Source organism: Suncus etruscus, chromosome 13 (genome assembly GCF_024139225.1).
Source record: "Suncus etruscus isolate mSunEtr1 chromosome 13, mSunEtr1.pri.cur, whole genome shotgun sequence".
Lineage (NCBI taxonomy): Eukaryota > Metazoa > Chordata > Mammalia > Eulipotyphla > Soricidae > Suncus > Suncus etruscus.
The window spans coordinates 79,510,672-79,533,257 of NC_064860.1; the positions used below are offsets into that span (position 1 = coordinate 79,510,672).

The 22,586-nt window shown below is 35.5% G+C and overlaps 1 protein-coding gene across 1 annotated transcript in view; it reads left to right on the forward strand.

Annotated features, from left to right (window-relative positions):
- Positions 1 to 22,586, forward strand: part of CRYBG3 (crystallin beta-gamma domain containing 3) — a 137,173-nt gene that overhangs the window by 72,998 nt on the left and 41,589 nt on the right. Inside the window, exons 8-15 of the mRNA XM_049785642.1 lie at positions 4,219 to 4,355; positions 5,551 to 5,665; positions 8,234 to 8,269; positions 11,311 to 11,444; positions 12,088 to 12,214; positions 20,488 to 20,630; positions 20,753 to 20,879; positions 21,721 to 21,753. Coding sequence (XP_049641599.1) covers positions 4,219 to 4,355; positions 5,551 to 5,665; positions 8,234 to 8,269; positions 11,311 to 11,444; positions 12,088 to 12,214; positions 20,488 to 20,630; positions 20,753 to 20,879; positions 21,721 to 21,753 — 852 coding nt within the window. The remainder of the gene's footprint in view (positions 1 to 4,218; positions 4,356 to 5,550; positions 5,666 to 8,233; positions 8,270 to 11,310; positions 11,445 to 12,087; positions 12,215 to 20,487; positions 20,631 to 20,752; positions 20,880 to 21,720; positions 21,754 to 22,586) is intronic.

Here is a 22,586-nt window from a genome sequence, read left to right on the forward strand (position 1 = left end):
TACTTTCCCACTTGTGAATATCAAACATAATGCCAGGTCAGTGGTGGGGAAAATGTTGGTTTCAGCAGCCTCCCTGTCCTCTGAAAGTCAAACAAAAAAATCCGTGGCTCCATACAAGAGTATTTTCACATCTGCCATTTTGGGGAATGTGTTGCAAGAATGAATGGTCATACATTTTTCCTTCTATTGTTTGTTCCTTAAGTCTTAAATAATGTAGTGTTAGTACCCATATGTTTTGAATAAGCTAACAACTTTTAGTGAGGAAGGAAAATAAAACTATTGAGCATTGAGTGGTTAAGTCATTGGCACATAGTATTGTTCTAAATGTTGTACAAAGAATCAGACACCAGATTGCTTCCTTTTTCCAACCTTGTCAAAATTCTGCCAAAATTGATAGCTGCATTTTAATGGTGGTGGTTATCATTCCAAAATCATCTTTTTTGTCTGTGTTAACTTTATTTTACTTTATAAGCTACATTTAAGTTTTCTAATTACATAATCAAAACTTTAAAATTCTTTGAATATAATAGTTTTACAAAAATCTTCACTTGGCTATATTATACACAGAAGATATGATCATTATCAGCAGTTGACCAAAGGGTCGTCTTTGTCCCCTGTGTAGCTAATTGGGGATTGGGTTAAGGCAGTTAATCTCAAGTCAACTGTTTTCTTTCCTCAAATAAAATAATGAATATGAAAAATGTCTAGTTAATTATGCATTTATTTTTTTTAAAAAGAGTGGCATTTTCTTTTGCCTTAAATTACTAATGTTGTGCCTTTATTAATGAATCTAGAAGAAAGAGACAGTTACATAAATTGGACTAAGTAAATTTTCTTAGTGTTTTAATTTTGTCTTGCTGGGAAGCCATATCTGGCAGTGCTCAGGGCTTACTCCTGGCTATATGGTCAGAGATCGCTCGTTGGCGGGATTTGGGTACCATGGGTAGTTAGTACCTGTTGTACTAACTCTCCAGCCTGCTACATTTTATGTTTGGTTGTTTTGGGGCCACACCCAACTTCAAGGCTTACTGCTGACTCTGCACTCAGATGGTGATTACTCTTAGAGGTGCTTGGAGAACCATCTGTAAATGAGATGCCATCTGTAAATGCCCTGCATACTAAACTATCACTTCTGCCTTGCTGCTTTGAAAAACAAACAAACAAACTAATTTTATCCTCTTTTTTTATCCTATAGCTTTGTCTTCATTCCTACTAACTACTTTAGTCTTAACTTGAAGTTACATTTGAAAAGGATAACATGACTAGAAAAGTTTATGAGAAAGTCTTTTGAACATTTCTCTACTTAAGTAAACTGTTTATGGTTGCTAAATTATTATAAATGCTTTTTAAGAGTTAATGTTTGGCAGTTTTTTACATGAAGTATTATCCAAGACTTGAAAGAAACTTTTTCTGTGAGTAGCTAGCATGAATAATATGGAAATTATCAATAAAATCTTTTCCAGTTAGAGGAAAAAATGGGGCCTTCAGTAAAGATAGTTGAGAATATAAGCATTGTATTTTTTTTGTTTATTTTTCATTATTAGTCAGTGGTTTTCTTTTGTAGTTATGCTATTTCCTTTTGTGTTGTGGTAGACTTACATAGTACTTTTTAGCATTTTCCCTTTTAAAGTACACCACCCAAACATTGTTTGTATGACACAATGCAGAGGAAACTTGTTTGTGTTTGAGACACTAAGTATAAATTCTGTTATGGTACTTCAGATCCCTGGGGGAACATTAATATTGCAATATTTTGGATAATGTAACTTGGCTTCTATTATCCAAAACAAAGGAGAATTAAAGATTGACTAGTGACTGTTTTGGACATTTATAACTGTTTTTGCTATAACACTTAAGACGGAAACATACTTGTTTTAAGGATATTATTTTATGCTTTATTGACTTTCATTACCACTTTCTGAAAATAAAACAAGTACTTTGATTTTTTTTCAATACTAGGAATAGTTAGTAGTGACTAGCAAGAGCCCAATTTAGAGAGTTTGAACATTAGAAAATTGGGGCCAGGTGATGTACTGCTTGCCTTGTACATAGCCTAACCACATTCCCTGATACCATATATGCCCCCCCAACCCTGCCAGGAGTGATTTCCTGAGCACTACCTGGTGCGGCCCAACCCCACACTCCAAAACTCCTCAAGAAATTATAGTTTTAAAATTGTAGATCTGATTATAATAAAAATACATTTATTTAGGCAAATAATTGTCAGTATCAGTTATTGTATTCATCTATTTTTAGCGCATAATCATTTCCATTTTGCATGGTCTAGTTGAGGATTATGCCACTGAACTTGAGTTGTATAATTAAACTCTCATGAGTACTGAGAATAGAGTGTGGATACACACAGAAGCACATTTGTTATTTCAGAGAAAGTAAGAATAATCATGGTCTGATTCTCTAAAATGATGTTCTTATAAGTTAGAGCTTGTCTTTAAAGTATGTGATAAAAAACACAAACTGAATTCTTTGGGTGTTATGGGGAAATACATACCAAACATAAAGGTTTATCAGGGAGTAAATCTATATCATGGACACTGGTGTGACAGAGGAGTTATGGGGAGCTAGTGTAGATGACAAGATTACCATCATATTATAGAAAAGCAAATGAAATACTAGTTACATATGCTTGAATCTTGAGTCAAGAAGTATGATGGGCAAAGTTGTATTCTAACAAGCCCACTTATAAGGACTAATTAGTACTTAACTGATAATGTAGTTTATAATTAAAGCTCAAGGCGTTCCTGTTTAAAATAAGATATATATTATCATTCATCTTATAAAAGATAAAAGTTTTTTATGTTTTATGTCCATTATCAAAGGGTCTTGCTGAAGGTAACAGATAAAAGACATAAAAGAAATAAGCATGACATTTGAGTTATTCATCTCATTCATCTGGTATATAGAGAAACAAGACAAGGAAATGGAAGGTTTCAATTGACAGCTGGTTTGTGTCCTTGAATTACAAAACAGTACTAAGTAAGGCTTTAGTATGTATAAGGGATAATGAAGTGCATTGGAGATACCATCTGGATATTGAACAAATGTCTTGGATACTTTAATGGTAAGTGGTGGTAACTATACACATAAGAAATATAAACATTAACCCTATTGTGAACATGAGACACAAACTGTAGTCATCAAGGGGTCAGAGAAATAGCACAGTGGTAGGGTATTTGCCTTGCATGTGGCCGACCTGGGACAGACTGTTCAATTCCCTACATTCCATATGGTCCTCCAGGCTGCTAGGGGCAATTTCTGAGTGCAGAGCCAGGAGAGACCCCTGAGCACCAGTGGGTGTGACCCAAAAACCAATCAATCAATCAATAAATAAAGTTTAAAAACAAACAAACAAAAAATTATAGGCAAAGAAAATGAGTTTGGCAAGGGGATGAGGTGATAGCTGGGAGGGAACTGTGAGACACTGGTACACAGACACTGGTAATGGTTATGAGTTGGAACATTGCATGCCTAAAACTATTATTTACAGTACTGTAAATCATAGTGTCTTTTTCTTAAAGAATAAAAAGAAAAATACAGAATGAGTTATTAAAGAAAAGTTTGATAGGATATATGTGATAGAGAATAGGGTAGAATTTTATAGTGTCTTTCTTCTTGAATGCATACTAAGGAAAATAAATAAAATCTCATAAGTAGGAAAACAGATTTCCTTTACCCTTTCTTTAATTCCTATTTCTTTTGTCAATGTAAATTATATGCTGAGGGGTATAGTGCCTCTCTGTTCTGTATTTGTTATATCCCCCATGAGATCAGTGTTTCTTTTACTTCCTTCCTCCCTGTGACTTTGTTATGCTTCTAATAAAGAGGGCTACAGACTTTTGGCACTCAACTAGTTTAATAATTTGAACATTGGCTTACTGGAACAAGACTTTAAAAAATACCAAAAGGAATTAGGGTAACATTTAATATAGTAATATTAATCATTTGTAAAGTTAGTTATAAATGAATATTACTAAAGATATCAATATTTATTATCAGTGTAACTTTACAATTTTAAATTTTTAAATAAAATTTGAAATTTATTTCTAAAACCTGATTAAGGAAAAACAATATTTCCTTTGTTGATTTGTGAAGAAATTCAACTAACAATGAGAATTATTGTAACCACATGTGCAGGATGTTGTGAATACTAAATTGCGTATCTCTAGATGATTCCAATGTCCTTTCTTTTTTTTCCTCCAGGATTGCAGCATTCCTGAGATAGAACTTTGCCCACAGTCTGACCCAGCAAGTTGTCCTGTCTACATACAGCGAGCGGTTCCCAATTTAGAAGAGCTCAATATCCCTAAGACAATGTTATTCACTGTGAAGTCGGGAGTGTATGTATCAGTTTCTCATTACTACAGTGAATGATGACCACTAACATGTATTGTTCATATGTGTCATCATAAGTGACCCACAAGGAATGGGATTCCCAAATGTAGATCTTAATAGATGTCTTTTCATAGCATTTTGGTATTGACAAATTAAAAGTGGTTCCTGATCTAAAATTCTGGACTTCACACTATTTCTAGATTGTCTCAGTGCTAGTTATTGACTTCATGTCAAGAACATGATGTCTTTTTGTTTTTTACTCCTCTATTTCTGCCAAGCAAGTAAGACATAGGCATGTTATAAATGCAGAAATTTGAGTGACTTTTTAAAAAATAATTTTTATTGTGACCAAAGTGAATTACAAATCTTTCACAGTAATATTTATGGTGTTGAGTGATTTTTTTAAAAAAAATATCTTATCAACTAGTAAGCATTGTTTTGGTTCCAGGCCTTTCTAGTTTAGTAGATATATTTAGGTCTATTAGTCTGAACTCTGTCTTCTTTCAATAATATCTTAGTTGAATCACAAAATCGGTGAGTTCTGATTCACTATATATCTCTTTCTTCTCATTCATTGTTCTCATCTGTTCTAATGATGGTGTATGTTTTGGAGTCACTGTAAAATATATCTTATCACCCAAATCATACATTAGAATTCTTTGGCAGACCCAGTAATTGACCATCTATGTGAATTCTATGACTGTCAGTTTTACTGAAAAATTTGTGGGTCTTTTGTGAATCTGATTTCAAAGGCTATACCTGAAGCAACAAATAGCAATGATACTCATTCTTAAAACATAGGTCAAGATGAAAAATACCCGGTGAAATCTACCCTAGATGTTCCAATTTTAAAAAGCAAAGGAAAACATGAAATGATTCTGATAATCAGTGCCACTTGAATATAACTTTAATTTCATACCTTATAATCTGAGAGAATTTAAGTAGGGTAATGTGTAATGCTTTAAAAATATGGTAGGGTAGTGTTTTAATGTAAGAACTAATTACTCAATCTAACTCTACTATGTCTGGAAAAGTCACCTAGAATATATTTTAGTTGTTTAATGTTATTCTGTGAAGGTGGTTTACTTTTTCTTTTTTTTTTTTTTTGTAGTTAGTTTTACTTTGAACTCTTATAGAGCTCCTACCAAATAGATGGAAGTATTTCTATTAAATTTAACCTTTCATTCATTTCTTATTTAGTTGGCTTGCCTACCCAGATATTAATTTTAAGGGACAAGCTACAGTTCTGGAGGAAGATCATGGACTCTTTGAAATTTCTTCGGCAGAATTTAAATCATTACATCCACTTCAGGTGGTAAGCAGATTTAAAATTCAAAACAAGGTTTTCCTAAAAGCCTTAAGAATTTAGAAATAAATCACTACTGTAATATTAAGAAATGAGCATGTAGAGTACACTATTTATGCAATATTTTCTTTATTTTCTTTTTTTTAATTGTGACTGAAGTTCATTACACAGAATTATTTACAGTACATAGTGACAATGAATGAAGGGCTTTCCCATGATCAAGGTTGTCCTCCCTCCACTCCTGTTCCCAGCTTGTCTCCCACATATCCCACCTTTACACCCCAGAAACCTAGTGTAACTGGTCTTCACCTTATAGCTTGCTATAGGTTGGGTATCTATTCTGTTTGGTGTTCCAGTCTGGTCATCTTTCATTTATACCACGTGTTCATATGACTGGTCCTGGTATCATTCTTTTCCCCCCTCAATTTATGAGGCTGAATGATTCAAGTTATGCTATTCTGTTGGAGATAAAAAGGTTAAGGAAAAGAAAAGAAAAAACTTGGTATCAATTACTAAAATAGAAAGAAAAAAATCACCGAATAATATCCACAAAAGTGAAAAAGAAAGAAAAAAGTGGAAGAAAAAAGAGAAGTGAGATAATATCAAAAAACAAACAAAAAATAAAGCAAAACAAAACCAGAAAAAGAGGTGCAGTGGCAGGGCTTGGTGTTACCCCACCACTTTTTTTTTGTTGTTTTTTTTTTGTATAGGCACAGTAAGTATTGGGGAAGGAAGGAAATTCCCGTGGCCTAAGAAATTCAGGGTTTCTCCACTCTTGAAGCATATTGTCAAGGGAACAACCACTGAGTCCATACCTTCTCATTGCTATATCCCAGGGTTTTATTTATTTATTTATTTATTTATTTATTTATTTATTTATTTTTGTGGTGTCTGGAACCTTTCCTCTCGGTTGTGGATGAGAAAATAAGGCCACTGTAGTACACAATCTTGGTATTTGCGCAGGTCCTAGGACAAGGCCTAGGACCAGTGTTAATATGACAATGAGGACATCGAGGAAATGACAACTTGACCTAAGACCTGGAGGTCCTTTCATATCACCTAACACTAAGTGGAAATCAGAAGATGTATCGTCCTTTGAACTATGAAAAATAAGAGCACTAACTACAGAAAACTGACTTTGATAACCGTGACTGGGCAGACCGTGACTTGAGACATTAAGGAAAACCCTACCCTAAGCTATAGCTCAGGTCTCCTACAAAAATCAAGATTTCTTAGTGCAGAGGCCCAATTCTGACAACAGAGACTGAGCAGAACCTTTGAAACCATAATTTCCTAGACTTCAGCTTAGGGAACGAGCAAAAACATGGAGCACATGATACAAAAAACAGAACACAACAACAATGTTGTAACAGTACCTCTAGAACCTTAATATTTTTATTTTTATATTGAATTTTTATCAGGAAATACATGTAAGAACATTTTAATGTTTTCTAGAAGACAGATGTCTGAATTTCTATTTTGTGCTGTGTGCCATCAGTGTATACAGTATCCTAATATTGTGAAAATTTTGAATATTTCCTTGTGCTCCAGATTTTCTGTAATTTACTAGAGAAAGAAATCTAGGAAACTATACTCTTCTAGGGATAAAAATAAGCCCAGATTTATAATAAACGGGTAATTTTGTCAATAGATACTTAAAAAGATAATTATACTAAAAGCTTTATATTGTTGCAAACATTTGTTAGGGCAAATTACTCAACTAAATGTTAGCTACGTGAATATTATTTTTGGTTGTTCTGTGCCTTTGAAAGATGAAACCCAGGGAAAACTCATGGATTATAAAAAATAGCACAATGTGGAGGCAGAGTGAGAGTATAGGGGGCAGGTCACTTGCTTTACCCGGACCTGGATTTGATCCCTCACATCCCATATGGTTCTCTGAACCTCACCAGGAGTGATCTCTGAGTGCAGAACCAGGAACATCCCCTGATCATTGCTAAGTCTGATCCAAAGTCAAGACAGAACAAATAAGCATATTGTGAAATATCACTAAAAGCACCGACATGATAAATTTTGTGTTTCTCTTAGGAGAGGATTGCTTTTGAAGTCACAGAGACATTGATAAGAGGTGTTGATGGAAACTGGAAGAAAAAGTGTTCTACTTTAAAAAGCCTAACAATAAATGAGTTTGGACAAAATTTTAAAAACCTATTTAGTATATTGTTTTAAATCTGCTAGGCCAAATGAAGTCTTTTCATTTTTGTATATTTTTAATGCTGGTAATGCTGGTTTTTAAGATGCAGTTTCACAGTTACCACAGCCATTACTAATATCCCTTCGTCACAGTGTTTGAAGCGCAGTGCATCAGAGGAGCTACTCTAGGCTAGTTCCTGGCAGTAATAGTGTAGGTAGAGGCTGACAAGGATTGTACTTGAGACTTTGCATAATGTAGGCATGTGTTCTTGCCACTCGAGCTATCCCCTCTTTCATTACTTAAAGTTTTAAATTTACTGCAACTTAAATTTAACTAGTATGTGATTATCACCAATCATCTCTTCATATTGTACTTTAGAATATTTTATATGTTTATCTAATGAAATTTCTTGTTATCTTAAGGGTGGACTAAAAGTGGAAATGCCTATGAACTTAAAGGTAAATATTGAACAAACTAGTGGCTGGCTAAAGAGTTTAGATATTAATCGTTAAGTACTTCGAACTATTAGAAAATAAAAATATATGTTTTTGTAGCAAGCTAATGATGTTGGGGAAATTGACCATACTCAAGGTTCCTGATGCCCCAGTTATGAATGAGTTGGGTTAATATGCAGATATGGAGGTTTGCACTGGAGGCTCAGTCAAACTCAATAACCACCTACAAACAGGGAAGAAATGTGGTAGATTTTAAGTAGATTTTAATTCCTGAATTTTGTAATTTATAGAATTTATCTCTCAGTTACATAGGTGGAATATTTGTTTTTTTTTATAAACTACAACTTTAACATGGTGAAAAGTTATTGTTTTCATGTCAGCTAAACAGTTTTATTTTTAAAAAATATTTAATTCTTATTGAGATAGTATGATTTTAAAATATAGTTTTAGTTTTATGCTTTTGATGTACAAAGTTTCTGTACCACTTCTCCCCACCCCCACCTAAGATTCCAAACTTCCACTTTAGGCCACTTGCTCCAAACTCCCATTGCTCCAAACTCCATGCCTGCCCATCCTCCGCTTACTGACCATAGTCCTGTTGTCAGAATCCCAAGGGCTTCTTTTTGTTTTCCACTGTCATTTCCTTCCTTGGTTTTATATAAACCACATGTGAAAGAGATCATCCAGAATTTGTCCTCCCTTCCTCTTGATTTATTTTGCTTCACCTCTAGTTTCACTCAGTTTATAGAAAAAGGCAAAATTTCATCTTTCCTTATTTACATATCTGCTATATGAATAAATATATAATGGGTATCCCTATTGCATATATATGTCACAATTTCATTTAGTTGTTGGTTTTTTGTTTTTATTTTTGTTTTTGGGCCACACCCAGTGGCGTTCAGGAGTTACTCCTGGCTCTACACTCAGAAATCGCTCCTGTCAGGCTCAGGGAACCATATGGGATACCAGGAATCGAACCCAGATCCATCCTGGGTTGCCTGCACACAGGGCTAACATCCTGCTGCTGTGCTGTTTCTCTGGCCCCACAATTTTATTTGTATTTTCAGTTCTTGGCTACTGTAAATGAACAGTGCTGTAATGAACAAGCTGTTTTTCATGTATATGTTTGAATTAATTTGTTTGTGTTCTTGGGAGAGTCCAAGAATATACACTGGATCATGTAATTTTATTTTTAATCTTTTAAGAAATTTTCCTACTTAGCAGTGGATTTCAATAACAGATGATATCAATTACAGTCCAGTAGAATCTTTTTTTTTTTTTTTTTGGTTTTTGGGTCACACCTGGTGGCACTCAGGAATTACTTCTGACTCTGAACTCAGAAATTACTCCTGGCAGGCACGGAGGACCATATGAGATGCCTGGATTCGAACCACCATCCGTCCTAGACTTGCTGCCTGCAAGGCAAATGTCCTGCCACTGTGCTAGCTCTCCTACCCTCAGTAGAATCATTTTTAAAATTAGTATCAGATTTTACGTATGTACTACTCCTTGGCTTTTGTTGGAATTACTCATATATAAAATATTTAAGTACCTGGATTACACAAACCTGGGTATTGTCAAAAATGTTCAAAAGCTCGCCAAATATTTCCTATCATGTACTTCAGACTTCAAATTCATGACCTGATAGACACACACTTAAGCATAGAACTCCAAACATGACCTCTGATTTAGTCTCCTTGAATTTGAGAGTTTGAGATGTGAGGGCCAGAGCAATAGCACAGCTGTAGGGCATTTGCCTTGCACCAGGCTGAACTTGGATTGACACGAGTTTGATCCCCAGCATCCCATATGGTACCCCAAACTTGCCAGAAGCGATTTCTGAGTGCAGATCTAGGAGTAACACCTGAGCAAGCCAGGTGTGGCCCAAAAACCAAAATAAAACAAAAAGTATTGTGAATCACGGAGTCTAAATTTTTGGGGCCAGAGAGATAGCATATTGGCGGGCTTGCTTGCAGCCAATTTAGAACAAACGGCATCCCATATGGTCCGAGCCTGCTAGGAGTGATTTGCACATTTCAGAGTATTAAAAAAATGACACCTGGATCAAAAAAAAAAAAAAAAAGAAGAGGGGGCCAGTGAGATAGCATGAAGGTGGGGCGTTTGCCTTGCATGCAGAAGGATAGTGGTTCGAATCCTGGTATCCCATATGGTCCCCCGAGCCTGCCAGGAGTGATTTCTGAGTGCAGAGCCAGGAGTAACCCCTGAGTGCTTCCGGGTGTGACCCCAAAACCCAACCCCCCCAAAAAAGAAGAGAAATACATCTGTCCAAATTTAAAGCAAACATTTTCTTGGAGTTAGAGAGATAGAAGAATGGACAGGATGCTTGCCTTGCATGTAACCAACCCACATTCAATCTCAGAAACCCTAAAATGTCTTCAGAGACTTTTTCCAGGAATAATTCTAGAGCAAAGAACCTAGAGTGTGCCCTGAACACTGCCAGGTGTTGCCCTCAAACAAATGTACAAACAAAACCAGTCTTCTGTAATTACTCTTCTCCTTTTATCTATCAAAGCTAGAATAAAAACATCATTGCTTTTTAGTCATTATTTTAGGGGGATTTCTTTCAAATTCAAGAATGTGCCTGATCTTGGTGACAGTAATTACCATAGGTATAGTTAGTATTATAAAAAACAGCATATCTTTTTTCAAATAATAGTTAAAGGATCAGTATGCCCTGGACCTTCAACAAATTTTACTGTTATCAGGTAATTCAACAACTGTGAGCAGATCTATATTAGGTCTTAAACAGAGGAATATATATTGGAATGATTATTCAAGTTCTAGTTTTAAGAGAGTTAGATTTCCCCTTAGGAGGTACTCCTATGATTTAGGTAATCAGGCAATGTTATCTTACTTTGGTATTATTAATATGACAATTATTAATTAAGTTTGCCTTTATGCTTGATAAGAATCACATATTTCTTGTGGTATCAGTGAAAAATAGAAGTGGGCCCTATTTATGTTGTCTTCTTAGCATGTAATCAATATGTTTCTGTTCAAAAGTTTTATTTCTTACTTTCCAGATTATTATTTATGAAAAACCTCACTTCCATGGACAAGCCAGAGAATTTAATGAACACATTGATTCTGTCCCTAATTTTTTTAAAAATGATGTGGACTTTGTTGGAATCGGATCAATTCGTGTCATCGGTGGAGTGTGAGTTATATTTTCAGTATTTGCTTTAGTACTTTACTATTTTAAGACCAATACACGCACACATGCATACAGAGTTAAGCAGAGCACAAAAACTTGCCTTAATCAAATAATTCTACCATATTAAGATGAGGTATTAAGTCATATCATGAACATTTAGTATATTAAATTTAGTGGACATTTAATGACTGTTGCCCACCAAAGACCCCTCTCAGAAATGGGCAGGTCTTATTAGCATTCAAGGGCTTTTATTCAACAATGATTACATCTCCTTTTATAGTTGTCTAATAGTTAACCTTCAGTTGGAAAAAGCACCTACACTATAAAGTAATTCACAAACATAATTTTCCTCTCTTTGTAAATGGCCAAATGACCAGTGTTTTGCCTTAAACTGTGATGATAGGCAGGGGGTACAGAGGAGAGAGATGGGAGGCATTGGTGGTGAGAAGGTTGTACTGGTGAAGAAGGGTGTACTTTTTATTGACTGAAACGCAACTTACAAATATGCCTATAACAATGATGCTTAAATAGAGATATTAATAAATAAAAAAGTGATGATATGCAGTTGTGGTGCTTAATCATGGTTTTCTTGATTCCTTAACCTACTTTTATGAAAGCCTCATTCAGCTATCTTCTCTATTTCTAGGTGGGTTGCCTATGAAAAGGAACATTTTAAAGGCCAGCAATTCTTGCTTGAAGAAGGAGATTTTGAAGACAGTACTGCTTGTCGGGCATTAAGTGGCCCCGTCTTGTCTTTTCGGTATTTACAAGCTGTGAGTTAGCTTCTTTACTCTTAAATTTTCTGAAAAGAAAGCTAGTCTGAGTTGATCTCTGATAGAGCAGGACGTTAGTTACACAATGCTTCTAATAATTGGGAATATTAAGTTAAACTGCTTATGTTTAAATGACATTTTTTTTTTTTTGGTTTTTGGGCACACCTGACGGCACTCAGGCTTTGCTCTCATATATTGCTCCTGGCAAGCTTGGGACCACATGAGATGCCGGGGATCAAACCCAGGTCTATCCCAGGTCAGTTGTGTGCAAGGCAGATGCCCTACTGCTGTGCTTTGACTTTGGCCAAACATATTTTTCTTAACGGCCCTGATTATAGTACTTATCCTATTCATCTGTTGATTCTATCATTTTTTAGTATCTTTCTTGTTAGATGAATTATGCCAAGTATTAGAGAATAATCAGAAACTCATTTCTGTATTGGTTGTTAAAATAGGAAGTAAGTGTCTGTTACTATGTGACTATAATTGAATTAATCACAAAGTCCACAGGGTAGCAAGATAAAGGTCAGTTATCCCCACTTGAACTTAGAGATAATACTCTGAGCCAAGCTTTTACATACAAGATTTAATCAGGTGAGAAATTACAGCACAACATAATAAAGGAGTAATGGTGGAGCCTATTTTAGCAAGAGACTAAGATAAGAAGACAAGGATGTAAGCCACTGGTTTCCCTATGGAGATCTTTTCACCTCCTAGGAGATGTTTTGATTTGCTGTGAGTTGGGGTAGGAGAAGCCTATTGGCCTGCAGTCAAGAGATAAGGGATACTGCTCTGCACCCCCAGTATACATAAATTCCCTAATCCAGGGCAAAGAATCATTGATTCCTAAATGTTATTAAAGTGGAGGTTATAAAAGCCTTATATGTAAATAAAGGTGGTATGTTTGAGAAATAATAAGTTGGTATATTAGGTAGAAGTTCAGGATTACAATTTCAAAGCTAGATGATGACAGCCATAATATACCGTGTTGAAGAGTTATGATTTTACTTTGTCTTGTCTGGATCATGACCCACATTGATTTTGTTGTTGTTGTTGTTGTTTTACCCCCTCAGCACCCCCATACCAATTTTAGTTTTAATGAGAATTTAATGAGAATAAGTATTTTGGAAAGATAATGGTGATTATTAAGAAAAATTCTACAGGAGAATGAAAATAAACTTAGAAACAAGAGTTTAAGTATGTTATTAGAAGGCATTGCAGATTATTTCCAGAAGGTGTGAAAGAAAGTGAAAATCTCAAATGTATTATAGTATATCAGTTTACCAAATGTTGACTAACTTTCCATATTCCTTAATAGTTATTATCATGATTTAGAAGGTTTACTGCAATAACTTTCAAAAATAACCCTTCCCTGTAAAAACTATAAACTACCTGTCATGTTGTTATAAAGCCTGTTTTGAAGGAATAGCTTGAAATGAAATGATGTGTGATTATTGGAATTAGAGTCATTGGATGAACCCTACTCCTACTGTGATCACTGTAAAAGGCAACTAAGTCAAACAAAAATAGATATAGCTTTCATCTTTGTTTTTTGAGTTTATCACAACTTGCATTGAGGAAACTCAGATCATAATTCAAAGCACCTTCTACACGGTAGAAAAACACAAAAATCAAAATACTAGAAACTAGTTGACATAAGACAGGTAGAAAATCTGCCTGCTCTAATGCAATTTTATAATATCCTGACTCTAGAACACTAGATCTGCTAAGGTCAGATTCTGGACATGTTATTCTGGGTGGATATAATTTGTATCATGGGGTCCTTTGGAGAGGACAAAGAAAAGTGTGTTTCAATGCAAAATGAATTGGCCAGATATACTTGACTTTCCCTAAGGAAAAGACTAGAAGGAGTAAGCAGTACTTAGACTCTAGGAGTCTAGGGGTTAAAGAAAGAATTTTTCATTCCTTGGCTTGCTCAGTATACTTTCTTGACTTGCTTGCTTTCCCTCAGTTTAAATATACTAAGTTAACTTTTAGATTTGCTTTTGTTAAGAATTTTTAGACTTTAGGCCTCTTCATATTGCTAAATCTATGTGTTATGGAGCAGTGAATTATTATAAACTGATAGATTTTCTGATCTCCTGATATCTGGTATTATTGTTGCTCACTGGGGATTGTAGTATAAGAACCCCAAGGCTCAATAAGACAAGGGATTTTTAAAAATACATTACTTGGACTGGAGAGATAGCTTAAGCAGTAAAGTACATGCCTAGCATTAGCAAGGCTCTGAGTTGGCCCCCAGCACCATAAGACCCCTTGAATGCTATCAAATATAGTCCTGAGACCCAAGACCTGCAGGACCTGAGCTCCAGGTTTCCAGTATGATCTTACTGGCTCCCATCTGACCTCCCCTCAGCCCTATGAGTTGTCCCTCTATTTTGTTTTAATTTAATTTATTTTTTATTTTATTTCTTTATTTAAACAACATTACTTACAAAGTTACTCATAATATAGTTGTTTCTGGCATTTAATGTTTCAAAACCATTCCTACCAACAGTGTAATATATCTCCTCCGTTCTCCCCAGATTACCACCCTTCCCCAAGCCTTCCCTCTTGGCAGGTATGAATAATTCACAATATTTCTTGTTACAACTAAGTGGTAATAAATTATTAAAAAGCTACTTAACTGAAAACGATTTGAGAAAATTGTTATATCTCACAATGGGATCATTAAGTCATTGTTGAAGGTTTACTAAGCTGTTTGTTGCTAGCCGAGTGATCTCTGTATTACTTGTTGAAATTAGGTGGCTTCTGTGATAATTTCACATCTAAATCAGTGTGTTCTTTCTGGGATGTTGTATTGAAAAATATGTGACTGCATGATCCAAGAATTCCAGGATCTCTGGAACTTGGCCAATAGTTGACTTGGTGACAGCTGTTTGTGGATGTGGCTCTATCCCTATATTTTAAAAAAGTCAAATGTTACTGTTTCTTAATATTTTTCTTTGGGCCTGGAGACACACTAAGTGTTAGTCTTTTTTTTTTTTTAACAGTGGGAGTATTATATGAGACTATATTTAACTATCCAAAATTTAAAACAGATTGAAGTGTTCTAAAAATATAGGATACAGATTTGCGGTCAGTCTATTGTTACTCATTCTTCTCTAGTTATAAAGCTTCTCTAAACTTTTTGTGATGAAATTTTGAGTTTTTAAAGTATGGATGACAGTAACCTAGTGACCTCCTTGGGCATAACTGGGACTTAACTTGATGTCTATTGTGATATCCTATTATCTAAGGGAAGTTTTAAATTTGGGTCATCCCTTTGGCAACTTGATATCATGCTTTGATATTTAAGCTCTGGGGATTTAGATTTAGCTCAGGAGATTGAAGTTGGCTTATCGTGAGTGCCCAGCTCAGCATGGATACCATATTGATATCAGCTGGTTAGTGGATCAGATAAGGTATATTGAATAGGCTTGAAAGGAATAGGCTGGAAAGATGTAAAGAGAGTCAAAATCAGGAGAATATTTAGCAGAGGTGGGGGTTGAGATAAATATTGTAAGTCAAGAAAACTCGTGAGAGAGTCATGGATGTAGCTCACTGATAAGAGTACTTGCTGTGCATATGTGAGGCCCAGACTTCAGTCTCCAGAACAGACAGAATATATCAACAAAAGCTGAAGATGGAAAGAGAAGGGGCAATGCTACTTGGAAAGTCTCATGACCCTTGGCCAAATTAGTTTCTGGGAATGTTAGTTTAGTAAAGACACAAAACAAGTCATGTTGCCAGATTTCTTCTTGACACTAGACCATGGGACAGTGGATCATTTTTTTCTACCCAGTTCATTGGCATTGTTGCCAGGTGGCCTGTGCATCCAGCTTGCTTCCCAGGTCACTTTCCTCACTGTTTCCACTTCTGCACAACCCACACACTGTGATTGGTCCAAATCATTGCTCAGGTAAAGCATCGTATCCTAATACAAGCCATTCCTTAATGAAAGGACAGAAATGTAGTTCTCATGCACATAGTTATGTTTATCTTGGTCTTCTTTCACTCTGACCCATACTCCATCTCAGCTCATTCCTGCTTTCCCTATTTCTTGAACTACAACAAGGAGTAGAGAATAGGTAGCCAACAGAGGCAGAAATAGAAGCAGAGAAACAAGTGCTCTACAGCAGTTTCTACACCTGTGTTTGTGGCCCTTCTGACCTTGTTTCCTTCCTGTGGCCCTTAAGCCCTGCTGGTTGGTCTAGGTTGGTCTCTAGTTCATGCTATCCACCACCAACTTCTGCAGTGTTTGTTTACCTGTGGCCTCCTTGGAATATCCTGAAAGCCCACAGGAAGTTTAGATGGACCCTGATTGAGAGGTGCTATTTAAGAGTCACCAGAGTGAGGAGCAGAAGATAGAGTACATTAGATAGGGTACTAGACTTGCCTAGAACTGATCCTGGTTCAGTCCTGGTATGATCCTCAAAGCCCACCAGGAGTAATCCCTCTGAGCACAGAGCCAGAAAGATCCCCTTGAGCCTAGTTTGTATAGTGTCATTTTGCCTCTTCCACCCCTCCCCACTTCCTGTAGTCACCTGAGTGAGAGTGGAGGGGTTCTGTAATTAAGAACTACCTGAGAACCCCCCTGTTATGGCTGCATCTGACTTGGTTGGTGACTGTAGATAGTAGTTTCTGACCGAGATCCAGTCTGAGTCCCTTTTATCATCCCATGGTACTCTCACAGCTGCCTCAAAGTAGTTACACACTATGTTGTTAACAGAAACAGGATTGCTAATATGGTATCCAGGTTATAAGCATTTAACTTGGTCAATGTGTTCTGGTGCAAATAGTTCCTACCAGCATTAAATTAAAGGATGTTATTTGAGAATCTGTTTCTTATAGACACTGGTAGTTTGTTTTTATTTGTTTATTTGGTTTTGGGACTATACGTGGCAGTGGTAAGAAACCTGGCTCTGTTACTGGATTATTGTAGTGATTCTCAAAGAACCAGTTGATATGCAAAAACTGCTCTTAGCTGTTAGGCTATTTGCAGACTCAAAAATCAATGTTTCTAAGAATCTATAGAAGACATTAAGGATCCTACACTTAAACACACATACACACATACACAGACATACACACACACGCACAAATAAGAGTCTGTAAATTAAGCTTTAATAGAGCTCAAAGGAGATATTGCATATATGTTTTTAAAAATGGAAGTTCATAAAGGATGTAGAAGAGCTAATGGAAGTGGTGAAGTCATTCAGCTCCTTTTTGCAAGAACCATGTGATTGCAATGATGGTAGGAGGCAGCCATTGTCAGGTTTTAGAGGAGAAAGTGACAGTGCAATTATGGGTTGAGGTGATTTTATAATAGAAAATGTTGATAGAAAGTGATCATCTTTTATCATAAAGTTTCAAATAAAAGTGATTTAGCTGCAAGAATATTAAAATCTCTATAAAACTGTAATATGTAAGGTAAAATTGTCCAACATTATTAGCTTTAGAATTTTTGTCTCTTGTCTTTATCAAAAGTTGATTTTTTTTTTGAAGTTCTGTAATCTTAACAAAATATCTATACTATCTTGTTTTGGGGGGATGTTGGGGGCTGGGCCACATCCAGCAGCACTCAAGGATTTCTTCTGGCTCTGCATTCAGAAATCACTCCTGGCTAGGGGAACCATACTGGATGCTGGGGATCAAACCCATGTTCCTCCTGGGTTAGCTGCATAATAGGCAAATGCCCTACCACTGTGCTACCACTTAGGCCCTTATCATTTTTCCTTTACTATCCCAGAAATGAGTGCAATTATTCTGTTTGTCCTCCCTCTGACTCATTCTACTCATCATAATCTCTCCATATCTGTCCATGTATAAGCAAAACAATTTTACTCTTAAGTATATTTTTAAATTTCATTCTAAAATAACAGCACAGTTAAAATTTACATTAACTGAAGTCATGCAATTTGCTGCTACATAAATGACTCTAAGGAGTGTCATGCTATGAAGTTAGTCAGAAAGGGAAGGAAAAACACTCTCAAACTCAGAATATAAGGAAACTTAGGGGAATAATAACTGCTCAAAGATGATAGAAACAAAGAGCTTGAGAACTGGTCTTTACTAGGACGCCTGCCATTCATGTTCAAGGAAGGGAACACTAAGACAGTGTAGAGGGGAAAAGTGTCTTCCATAAAGGCAGGCTGAGGGACTGGAAAGAAACTGGGAATATTAAAAACAAAATAAAATAAAAAAAAAGAAACTGGGAATATTGGTGGATGAAAGTAGACACTGGTGAAGGGATTGGTGTTGGAACATTGTATGCATGAAACAATCATGAATAACTTTATAACTCAATTTATGGAGATCCATGAATAAAAAATAAATGAATAAATAAATTTACATCAGCAATATACCATGGCATAATTTTTTTTTTTTTTTGGTTTTTGGGTCACACACAGCAGCGCTTAGGGATTACTCCTGGCTCTATGCTCAGAAATTGCCCCTGTCAGGCACAGGGGACCATATGGGATGCTGGGATTCGAACCACGGTTCTTCTGCATGAAAGGCAAATGCCTTACCTCTATGCTATCTCTCCAGCCCCATTCCATGACATAATTTAATTTTTATACTCATCTTACTTTAAAAAGTAGAAATAGGGGCTGGAACGATAGTCCAGCTGTGAGGCACTTGCTTTACATCCAACCAACATAGGTTCAATATAGGTAATTCTGTATAATCCCCTGAGCACTTCCAGGAGTAATTTCTGAGCGCAAAGCCAGGAATGACCTCTGAAGTACCTATGGGTGTGACCTCCCCCAAGCAAAAATAAATAATGGGTGTCATTGTAGTTTCAGTTTTTCTTTATTGTTGAAGTTAGACATTTGCCTACTTGTTTTTAATATCTTTTTAATGAATTGTATGTTTTTGCTGATTTATCAAGTTAAAGCCTAACAGTTTTTCTTTTTTTTTTTTTTAATTTTTTTTATTTTTAATTATGAGAACAAGGATGCAAAGAAAGAGGAAAAGGTAAAGTTACAGTGGAAGGACAATACATAACATAATTCTCAGAAGTCCCCTTGCTGATATCCCAACTTTGAAATTTCATCCAAAGAACATTAAGATTGTAACACACTATAATATTTCTTAACAGCACACAAGGCAATCTAAAGCCATAAAACTTACATAACTCCTTAAACATTACAGGCATAGCATTTTTTTTACATTTCCATATTCATGCATATTAGCTTAAGTTGACCTCAAATCTTAACTGGGTTCTTTTTAAGGATTAGAGTCAAAGGAGCACAGCAAAAATGGTGTTAGAGTGGCAATTGTTGTTTGCATAGGCCCACCAAAATATGAGGGACATGGAAAGAAATAACCTTGGCCTAAATACAAAAAGACCCGATCCCTGAAGGTTCCTGGCACAAGACCAACTCTAGGCTCCAGGCAAGCTAGATCGTCCAATCCAAGACATTGTCTGTAGTGCCAACACACTTATATTTTTCACACAGTCTCTGTTGTTGGTATCAAGCTTCTGTATTTAAGATCCTGGAATCTGTATATCCAACATTGAAGTCAGGATGTGGAGCGTCCTCTGGTTTCACCTTACAATCAAAGGGCAATGCAGGGAGCCCTGTCCTGTAAGCAAATCGTTGTTGTTGTTAAGTCTTCTCAGTGTTAATGGAAGTCTCTTTTGAGCAGGACAATGTCTGAGCAGTGTAGAGCCTTCCTTGGTAGAGGATTGCTTCCAGGTGATGCTATAGACCAGCCTGGATGTTTTGTGGATGGCTTCCCTGGTTCAGGGAAATGCCCTTTCTTCTGAGGTCTGTGCCAGGTCGAGCCTAACAGTTTTTCTAAGAATTTTGTTTTAAATATGTTATCAGCTTTTAAATGTTATTCAGTATCTTTTTGTTAAGTAAATTTTACTTACTTTTCTTACATTATTGCTTATAAAATCCAACTTTACATTGTCCATATTCATTGTATATTTACTTTTTGTTTCATGTAGCTTTCCATCTTTAGGAACAAGTGAAAATTTAGTTTCATTTACATTTAGTATTGTATAGATATCCTGTAAGTCCCAACAATTTACAGCTGACTAGTTTCCACATCTATGCAAATAATATGTGCTTTTGATTAAAGTAAAATACAGACTTATTATTTCTCTAATTAGGAAGTGACTAAATTCTTTCTAGTACCGTTTAAAATTCTCCCTATAGGTTTTTTTGTAGAAATTTATTCCACAAGTATGTGAAAGTTATGCTGATTTAGTAATTCATTAAACAAAATGCATATATTCCTAAATTGTCTCTTTTTAGAATTTTATAGAGTCTACTATCACACTGTTTGAATCTTGCCTAGAAAATGGGAAGTTTATAGACATTACAAATCAGGAAATTCCTGACCTAGAAGAAATTGGCTTTGGCAGTGAAACAAGATCCATTCATGTTAAAAGTGGAGTGTAAGTTGTTTCCTTCTCTGAGAATCTTAAGAAATTCTTTGCAGTTAAAATGTTTTGGTTGTTTCATTCTATATCACTTCTATTTTTCTTTCTTTTTCTTTTTCTTTTTTTTTTTTACCTAGATGGGTCGCCTACCAGCAGAAGTTCTTTTGTGGAGAACAATACATTTTAGAGAAAGGGAAATACAAGTGCTATTTTGACTGGGGAGGATCAAATAATATAATTATGTCAATAAGACCTATCCAGCTGGTGAGTTAAGTATAAACATGACCATTGCTAATGAAATGTAATTACATGCTACTGAATACCTAGACCAAGCTTTCAAAATTTTTTGAGTTCTGGAATGTTTAGAGAAATGGAAAAATGTGTGCATTTCTGTGGATTGTAGAATATTATAAGTATTATATGAGTATTATGAATATTATGGTATTATGGCCACTTTGGTAAGAGGGTTCTATGATTTCGCCAATTTATGCAGCAGCATATTATTGCTTCCTGATCCCTCAGACACTGTACTGATCACTGAAGTCAATAAATGGGTAAGACTGTGACTTATGGAGCTTCTAGCAGAGATAGACAAATGAATAGTTAATTATAATTTCATCAGTGAGAAAGAAGTATATATCAGTGCTGGGGGTGCATTCTACACCTGGGAGTTGAAGTTCTTGCCACACAAAAGAATGTTATAAAGAGAGAGAGAGATCCTTAAGCTGTAAAGCATTTTTTGCCGTGCAGGGGAGTGGTGCAAAAAGGGCCATCTTCAAAGAAACATTCTCCTCTGAAGTCACATTTTGAAAATGAAACACTGTAAAGTAATGATAGAAGGAAGAAATTTGGGTAATTCTGAATGCTAGCTCAGTGAATATAGGTAGATTCTTCTCTTCTAAAACTTAACATGAATTCATAATTAATATGAATGTTATTATGGGAAAATTTAATAGGTTGTTAAGAATGTAAAAACCAGTTCAAAGAACTAAAATGGATTGGTCACATAATTTTATTTTCTGTTTTTCAGAGGATATTTTCCAAACTATAAAATATTGCTAAAGCTATATTACAATTCTTAATGTTTTTTAAATGTATTTTTCAGGAACCACTTGGGATAAATGAGCCTCCACATTTGGTATGTTTAAAAATACTGTTAATTTGCAATTCAGTTGTTTACTAAAATTTCTTTAAACCTTTACTATCAAATCTTCATTTTGCTTCAGATAATTTATGTGCCTAGTATGGCAGGGCAGTAAATGTACTTGGTACCTGCTAAAGAGAAGAAGAGACTGACTATAATGACCTGGGTTTATCACAGTATCAATTATTTTCTTCTGGTAGAGCTTTCATCCTGACAACTTTGGAAGAAAGATACTGACTGTATAGACCTGGGTTTATCACAGTAACATTTATTTTCTGCTGGCAGAGCTTTCATCCTGTCAACTTTGGGACCATTTTAAACCGCTGCCTTTCTGCTTTTTGCCATTGCCAAGTTTCTTCATTGCCATGTACTTTAGTATGGTGGATTATATTGTCTTTAGAAGAACAAACTTATTATGTATAAGAAATTATTATTTAGGTGTGCTTTAAATGTATTTCTAATATTTAAATAAATTTTCTTTTTTTGTCTTTTTTTTTTGGGTTTTGGGCCATACTCGTTGACACTCAGGGGTTACTCCTTGCTATGTGCTCAGAAATCACTCCTGGCTTGGGGGACCATATAGGACATTGGGGGATCTAACCGTGGTCAGTCCTAGGTTAGCACATGCAAGGCACGCTCTGGTCCCACCTAAATCAAATTTCTTAAAAGCACTAGTGAAATTGCAACTATATATATTTTTTTATTTCAAGGTTTGAAGGATTAAAATACTGGAGCCTAACATTTCTTTTTGCCTACTCAGGGCTAAAAACTGTGCTTATTTAGAACTTTTAATAACACTTTTCTGTCAGGATCAATTCCAATTTATA